Below are 8,196 nucleotides of genomic sequence, written 5' to 3'. Positions count from 1 at the left end.
AGCTGTTACCAGATATAAGATGGCAAACGAGAGGGTCGCCGTGGTGACATGGCAGAAGAGGGTACGTGTTCCAGACATCTTTCTCTTCGTCTCTTTCACAATTACACAAACCAGCTGAAACGTTACTGACGAACACACTTAGTATACACATGTAAGTTCCTGTGTGGTGGCCAGGGCTTCCTGTATACTTTCTGAGAACTTGATTATTTTTGTTATCTTATTTTCATGATTTTTATCAGAAGTTCCTCCATTTCAGGCAACACGTTGAATTCCGTAGAAGGATACATTGCATTTTGACGCATCATAAACACAACCCTAAAGATAGATTTGACACTAATAAGATGAAATTAAACCGCAGTAGAACCTTTTTTTAGTTTTTTTATCAAAGCATGTTAATATCTTTGACCCTTACTTTACAAACTAAGTAGCCAAATGTACAAATATATATATATACATACATACATATATATATACACATATATACATACATCAACATACATACACACACACACACACACATATATATACAAATCTATAAATTAATAAATAAGTTAATGATCATTTCATTTATTATTAGCAGTCTTTAATTATACTTTCTGCACACACTATCCTTTTGACATCCTTTACGGTGTAATTAGTCAATCATGAATTCTTCACCTAACAAGCCTGAATTTCCAAGTATTAAAAGGTCAAACTAACAAGCAAACATGCCACAGATGTTTACTTTTATCACACTACATTTCTCACCATATCTGCAAGCAACCAGAGACAGGAAGTGGAAGGGAAGTAGAGCAGGCTCGTGCGTATGTGTTTGAGCTTGTGGTGTAATGATCATGTTTCTGGCATCTTTGTACAAATACATCTTTGAAAAAAATCTGTCCTGCCTTCTCTCAATTCCAATTGAGAGTAGCTGAGTAAAGCGATGGGGAAAGAGAATAAAAATATATTGTGGCAAGTATAAAGAGGCAAGAAGGACTGAATGCAACAATTTTCAAAAAGACCTCAGAAGCGTGTTTTAGTAAGTTAAGGATTGTGCAATGCTCTTGTAAAACAGCGTCCCCTTGTGGCAAATGCTAGTCTCTTCTACAGATGCTCTCAGAGTACTGTACATGCATTCTTTCCCTCAAGCTATGATTAAACTAAAAGGGAAGTCTGAACATAATGGTTTGTCCTGGGCCCTGCGATTCTTGTTTGTGTCATTGACGAACAGGTCTTATACATTACTGGCTGTGGATATGCATTTATCTAGTTAACTAATCCACTAAATCTTGTGAACATACATAACACACACAGTAAATTATCAGTGAAAGAGCATTTTAATAGCTCCTGCACACCACAACAAAAAACTGAAGACAAACATATAAAGAAATTAAAATATTGCTTGCAGATCTTCACAGTCAGTGCCCTGAAATACAACAGACATTGATCAATATTAGGCAACAACACAAGAGACAATATTCAAGCATCAAGACTCATTCAAACCGTATAATAGAATTTTAATCAAATGGACTTTTAGACTGCCACAAAAATATTTGACATTTAGAGTGTCAAAATAAATATAAATATGGAAAATATCTGTACTGTTAGATTTATAAACCTGAAGATAACATTTATGCAATTTTTTTTTAAATAAAAGGATGCAGCGCTGTGTTGTTTTAATACTACTAAGATGTAGTATAATAGTAATATAGTTAATATTAACATTCCAAAAAGTCGTTTTTATCTACCCACCCCCACCTCTATTATTATTTCACGTTTTAGTTATTTTACTTAAACTATTATTCCTTTGGCAATTAGCTGAAATAAGTTTTTAAATTGTGTTTTATTGTAGTTGTTGCTTATTTAATTTACATTTACAAAATGTCTTTTTTAATGGTTTAAGTTTTAGTAAACTCTAATAATCCTGAATCAGCACAAATACAAAAGTTTGTATAACCTGTCAGCTCCCTGACCCCAGGTTGTAAACCCCTGATCTAGTTTTCAAAAATGATAATTACTTATATTGTTCTTGAAGCAATTATAAAATACTATACATATAGACTCTCCATTCACATACCACAATTAAAAACATGCATTACCTGCTGTTGTTAAAAGTTGATTGGTGAGAAATCGCAATGAAAGGTAGGCTCTGCCTCACTGACTCTGATTGGCTGACTGTGGCCAATGTCTTCAGACTCTACTTTGACATTGGGCAGAAGGGGGTCAGGGGTGGGTTTGGGTAGGCTGGGCTGCGGTGGCGCTCCTTCGAGCTGAACGTAGTGCTGCTGGGGCAGGAGCTGAGAGTATTGGCTCTCGTGACCCTGTGATGATAACTGTGACTGAAACACCGCCTGTGTATACTGACCCGACTGACTATACATGTCAGTTGTCCAAGGGTAGGCCTGAAATGCTTCATAGAAACACATAAGTTACTATAAGATGTTTTTGTCCCAAAGATGTAGTGTGGTTGACTTACCATGAACTCCTGACTGAAGCAGCATCTGGTTGCCAGTTTGAGACTGGAGATACGCATGTCCGCTGCTGGTGAATGCAGGCAGAGTGTTGTTGGTGAGGGGCAGATAGGGAGCAGGGCTGCTCTCTGTGGGGTTGGGTGTGAGGTAGGGAGAGGGCGTGAGGTACGACAGCTGGGAGTACTGGGGCAATATTGTGCTGGACTGTTGGGGCATAAGACAACTAGCTGGCTGGGGTAACAATGTGTTTGTTTGCTGAGGCAGGAGACTATTTGTCTGCTGAGTTAATAAAGTGTTAGACTGTTGAGGAAATGTGTTGAGCTGGAAATTGAAAGTGTTGTTCTGTGGAGCAGAAGTCATGTAGTCCAGCTTTACAGAAGTGCCCAAGCCGTCAAAGTCAAACCTGTGAACAGCAAAAACACATTTGAGGAACTATATCATGTGACATTAAAAGATTCGATTTAACATAAAGGTGATATTTCCAACAATCGTGTTCAGTCTTTGATATAAATAACAATAGTAATAATGATAAATCATGCTAATTTAAATTAATACACGTCCATTAATATCATTATTATAATTTATACATACATACACACACATACATATATATATATATATATATATATATATATATATATATATATATATATATATATATATATATATATACACATTTAGATATAATAATACTAATAATGAAACACCCGTCTCAGAATTTGTTGGCAGTCTGAATGTTTTTGATTAATGCAATAATAGCTTGTTCATTTTATGATACAGTTTTACATACAAATACTTTCCCCCAGCAGAATATTCATATTTAGAAGCAAGAACGTCCATGTCAACATAATATAACATTGTTTTGTTGTTATTGTTTTTAACAGCAATATACTATTCAGGTTTTTGTATTATTTCTTATGCCAAACAAGGCTACATTTACTTAAAAACAATAACACTGTAATATTATTACAAATTAAAATTACTTAAAAATTATTTCTGTGATAGCAAAGCAGAACTATCAGCAGTACTCAGTGTCACACGATAATGCAGAAATCTATTTAATGTATAAAAAATAAAATAAACAGTTGCTATGGCCAGTTGTGCAGAATTCTGATAACATTAGGGCCTCCATGTGTGGTACACACCTCCACTTTGCTCTTTGCTGACGTCTAGTGACTTACAAAGGAAATGCAGGGGATGAGTAACCTAGTTTTTACTAACCCTGTGTCGGTCTGCAAACTCAGTGGCGTTGCGTCTGCAGAGCTGGGCTCACTGTGTTCAGGTGTGTCCAGCAGCATGGACACAGTATGAGCAGGGGGGTTGTATGCCGTGATGAGAGGCAAGGAAGCACGCCGTATTGGAGGAGGACTGTGCAAGGGAGGGGGCATGTACTCCAAAAAACCTCCTTGAGACACACAAGGTGCCACATCAACACAAGCTGGACCTCATGCATATAGAAAATATATAATATGCAAAATTCACAAAAAACAGGTGTCCATGTTTGGAATATGTAGGCATTTTTAATAAGCTATTGCTAAATATAATGTAGAAACTTTTAATTTTCTGTAAAGCTGCTTTGCAACCATTTGCATCATGAAAAGCGTTATACAATTAACCTTGAATTTAATTGAAAAAAAATTTTTTCAATTTTTTTCTAGTTAAATTGTTTAATTAAGTGGGTTAAGTCCTGTAGTCCTTAGGTTAACTAAAGTGTTTAATCCGTAATGCATAATTGAATTAAACCGCTAACGCCCTAAAATACAGTTTAATTAAACTGTTTAGGTGTATGTTTGAGTATGTGACCTGGTGGACTAGTGCAGCTGGTCCGGATGGTACTGTAGGGGGGAAGTGTGTTTTTAGGCATGGCATGCTGAGATGTAACAACAGGAGCTGAGAAAATTTGTGACCTGCACACACACACAAATTAATTATATAAGCAATTACATGCATCGCACCACATGTTAGCTGCATTACATCAGTGGGGTCACTTACCTGTTGACCTGGACACAAGGCTGACCCCGACTAGCAGGAGGTTTTTTTGCTGTGGCTTTTGCTGTTTTTCTCCATTTTGCTCGACGGTTCTGAAACCACACCTGATGTGAGGATAGGAGAACAATTATTGACACTTGTATGCATTTAGATTCATTTAATAAGATCCTAAGGAATGGATGCCCATGAACAGTGACCATGATTCTCTGGGGCGTAACACCGATGGCGGCAGCGATCTCCTTTCTCTTGTCTCCATCAGGGTAGTGATCGTCCTGAAACACACGCTCCAGCTCCTCCAACTGATCTATATACATCAATGTTGAAAACAGTTTTTGCTACTTCATTTTTTTTGTGTGTGTGTCTGTGTGTGTGTGTGTAAACTGATACAGTATCATTTAAACATTTAGGGCCACTAAGATTTAAAATAATAATAATACTACTTTTATTCAACAAGGCTGCATTAAATTGATCAAAACAGTAAAGGCGTATTATGTGACAAAAGATTTTTACTTCAAATGCTGTTTTTTTTATTTTCTATTTAGCAAAGAATCCTGACAATGGATCCACTGTTTTCAACACTGATAATAATAATAAAAAAAATTCTTTAATCACCAAACCAGCATATTAAAATGATTTCTGAAGGATCATGTGACACTTAAGAATGGAGTTATGGCTACTGAAAATTCAGCTTTGCCATCATATGAATAAATTTCATTTTAAGATAGAAAACAGTTGTTCTGAATTGTAATAATATTTCGCAATATCATTGTTTCACTATATTTTTCATCAAATAAATGCAGCTTTGGTAAGCAAAAGAGACTTCTTTATAAACACTATATATATATTAAAAGCAAGCATTCTTCTGCGGGACACAGAGGTAGATGTGTCCCACAGAAGAAGATATTTTGTCCAAACAAAGAACGTTTGTAGGGATCCAAAACAACATTGGACCCCATTGACTTACATTGTATAGACGAAAAAACAAACAAAAAAAACAAAAAAACAGACATTTTTCAAAATAAAAATGTGTTTCTGCAGAAGTTATACAGGTTTAAAATTACATGAAAGTAAGCAAATGATGGCAGAATTTTATGAACTATGCCTTTAATATGAATGGTCTCTCACCGGTGCTGTAGAAGGTGCGGGTTTTCTTCTTCGGAGGCATTAGAGGAGCATCCGTACTGACAGAGGGTAAAGCCTGACTGCTGGTTTGTCCACCAACTGAGGCCAGAGGTTTAAGAGGAGCCGCTTTGCTGGCAAAACGGGTGTAGCGGCGAGTGCTGTACACCTGCCGCAGCGTCACCTCCAGCTGTCCGGTGGGTACATTGGTGCTGCTTCCATAGGGCCGTTTACCCAAGCATGGGGCCTCCAGCTGGGCCTGTGGTGGGACGTGAGGTTGAAGTAGAGGCTGGGGCTGAAAGGAGAGTACTGTGGTATTTTGAGGGGGTAATGTGATAGATAATGGTCTGGGTGGGGATATTATAGGGGGTGGCTGGGGCAGATCTGAAGATTTAGGGGGGCATAACAAAAGGTCTTCGTTCATACATCTCTCCACCGACTCATCACACACCATCACCAGGTCTATAGTGCAGTCTGGGCCCATCTGCAAAATACAGTCATCCTCCAGAGGCGGCACCAGCAAGTCGTTTGCCTCTGCATCATCATCATCTGTCTTTGTTTCATAATTTTTTAAACCTAATGTACTTTCCTGCTCATCTTTGCAATATTTTTCATCAGTTTGTACATTATCTACTTTCTTGTTTTCCTCTTCGTCATCCTCTGTGCCCTTTTCGTTTTTTAGTTTGACGTCTTCAGTTTTGATTTCTTCCTCTTGCATCTCCATTTTCCTGTCTTCAGGTTCTTCAGCTGCTGTCCAATTTTCAGTTATTTCCTCTAGTTTCACCTGAGAGTCCATCTCGAACTCTTGTGACTCCTTTTCTTCCACCTCTTTTCCATCACTGTATCTTTCTCTCTCATTATCTTGCTCATTGTTTCCATATCGAAAATACCCTCTCTGCTCATCCTCCTCACACAGAGGAAATGGACTATCTGTAAATATGACATTGTATTAAAAATACAATTATATCATGTCAGAAAAGATTAAGTAATACTAACCAGCAATCTAGCAATGATTGATCTCTTCATCAGTTCAGAACGGATTCTATAAAAAAAGGTGCTTTATTATATGTCTTACGGACTCTCAGACTTTGATTGCAAAGGCTTTTCCCCCATAATATTCTGCCATCATTTACTCAACCTCATGCAGTTCCAAACCTGTATAACTTTTATTCTGTAAACACAAAAGATATTTTAAAGAATATTTGTAACCACGCTGTTTTGGTAACCACTGATGTCCATTTTATGTTACAAAGAAGAAGAAATATCTTCTATGTTCCTCAGAGGAAAGTCTAACGAGTTTGGAACGAGATGAGGCGAGTAAAAAAAAAAAAACTTTTCTATATATATACACTGACGTCTACTTAAATTTGTATCAGTCAGGGCATTTCAGACCTCTTCCAATGTAAAACTATATTCTTGTTATCAGAGAACTTGAAAATGTAAAAAAAAAAAACCGTGTGTGTGTCGGGATTAAAAAATAAATAAATTATTGCCAGAGATTTATCATCCAATTCATGTTATAAACATTACTTAAAGGTGTGAAACGTGACGTTTTCTTCCGCTAATTAGAGAATAAATTGAACCTCCGCCCTGAGTATCAAGCCATTAGACCCGTTATCCGTGAAGAAATGAGACCAATTAGACAATTATCGGTGTCAAAAACAATGAGTCAATCAACTAATTTACAGCAAATCACCCACCGTAATCACTGACAAACAAGGCATCTTCAGCCATCGTGTTGCCCACACGCACAGACCTCTATATTACAGTGATTGAGCTTGAGTGAAAAGCAAACTCTATCCTGAGTATTGATTGATAACCTGCAGACGCTGCTCAGGTTTCATCACGTGACATGCACACGAGGCGTGTTTCCGTCAGGTCCGGTGTCACTGTTGCAATCATGCGCGCTTGGCCTTCAGTAATATTCCTGTAATTTCATTTGAACGGGGTTGTAATTCAGTAACATCTCTCTTCGTGAGCACTGTGGTAGACGTAAATGTTGTATTTTCATTGTTTTATAGATTTAATGAGGAAAAAAAAACGCATGTATAAATATATAGGCCTATATCTCAATCATAATGCCTGATAAAGGCCGTTTGTATACATTTAATTTTTATTTATTTAATTTGTATTTTTTGTTGACTGCAACAACAAAAACCTCATTTTAAATTAATTGTTAACACGTGTGACATTATTATTCTTTGCGAAATTACTTTAAAGGTCAAACATAATTTAATTCTGGAGCACAAATATTTTGCTTTCATATAGGTTTTCTATTAGGTTCAAAGAATAAAATGTTTACAAACAAGCTAAAAAAAAAAATACTAGGTTTGCAGCTAAGGGTATATTCCAGTGTTATTTTAGTATCATTTAAGTACTATTATAGTCTACATAAAGAATTATTTTAGTTCAAGTTAAACTAAATAAAAATGAGAAATCTTGCCTTGTCAGCTAGCCAGCTAGTTTTAGTTAAAAACCCTGTCTCAAAATCACCCCATTTAGCAAGTGTTATTCAGTTATTCTTTCATAAATAAGAGTTTACTTTGCATATTTTTGCACTCTACCTTTGTGGAAAACTCCTGATAGTCTGATCAATTAATAATGTTAAAATTGTGCCTGATATTGCTTTTAGTTCATA

The 8,196-nt window shown here is 36.5% G+C and overlaps 2 protein-coding genes across 3 annotated transcripts in view; both read right to left on the bottom strand.

Annotated features, from left to right (window-relative positions):
- The window catches only part of LOC113062109 (lysosomal-associated transmembrane protein 5), a 5,446-nt gene extending 5,278 nt beyond the window's left edge, over positions 1-168 (bottom strand). Inside the window, exon 1 of the mRNA XM_026231711.1 lies at positions 10-168. Coding sequence (XP_026087496.1) covers positions 10-78 — 69 coding nt within the window. The 5' untranslated portion in view covers positions 79-168. The remainder of the gene's footprint in view (positions 1-9) is intronic.
- Positions 169-1,323: 1,155 nt separating this feature from the next.
- LOC113062108 (homeobox protein NOBOX-like) lies at positions 1,324-7,390 on the bottom strand. 2 transcript variants are annotated; one of them, XM_026231709.1, is made up of 9 exons: positions 7,259-7,390; positions 5,565-6,488; positions 4,637-4,743; positions 4,443-4,543; positions 4,254-4,357; positions 3,672-3,855; positions 2,456-2,853; positions 2,079-2,389; positions 1,324-1,405 (listed from the first exon to the last, which is right to left on the bottom strand). In XM_026231709.1, the coding sequence occupies exons 1-8, from the start codon at positions 7,290-7,292 to the stop codon at positions 2,088-2,090; spliced, it is 2,154 nt and encodes a 717-aa protein (XP_026087494.1). In that variant the 5' UTR covers positions 7,293-7,390; the 3' UTR covers positions 1,324-1,405; positions 2,079-2,087. The 2 variants fall into 2 exon arrangements, with proteins under 2 accessions (XP_026087494.1, XP_026087495.1); XM_026231710.1 differs by lacking the exon at positions 7,259-7,390 and adding an exon at positions 6,555-7,250.
- Positions 7,391-8,196: the final 806 nt, after the last annotated feature.

The sequence above is a fragment of the Carassius auratus genome, chromosome 44, assembly GCF_003368295.1.
Source record: "Carassius auratus strain Wakin chromosome 44, ASM336829v1, whole genome shotgun sequence".
NCBI lineage: Eukaryota > Metazoa > Chordata > Actinopteri > Cypriniformes > Cyprinidae > Carassius > Carassius auratus.
The sequence above is the reverse complement of the archived record's forward strand: the minus strand, read 5'-3'. Positions and strand labels throughout refer to the sequence as shown.

What these genes read in the sequence shown, in the direction of transcription:
- LOC113062108 (XM_026231709.1), bottom strand. Translation starts at nt 7,292, where the DNA reads ATGGCTGAAGATGCCTTGTTTGTCAGTGATTACG. An exon ending in TTACGCCCCAGAGAATCATG is followed by an intron (nt 4,544 to 4,636) that starts GTCACTGTTCAT and finishes TCCTCACATCAG; the next exon opens with GTGTGGTTTCAGAACCGTCG. An exon ending in GCTTCAGTCAGGAGTTCATG is followed by an intron (nt 2,390 to 2,455) that starts GTAAGTCAACCA and finishes GTTTCTATGAAG; the next exon opens with CATTTCAGGCCTACCCTTGG.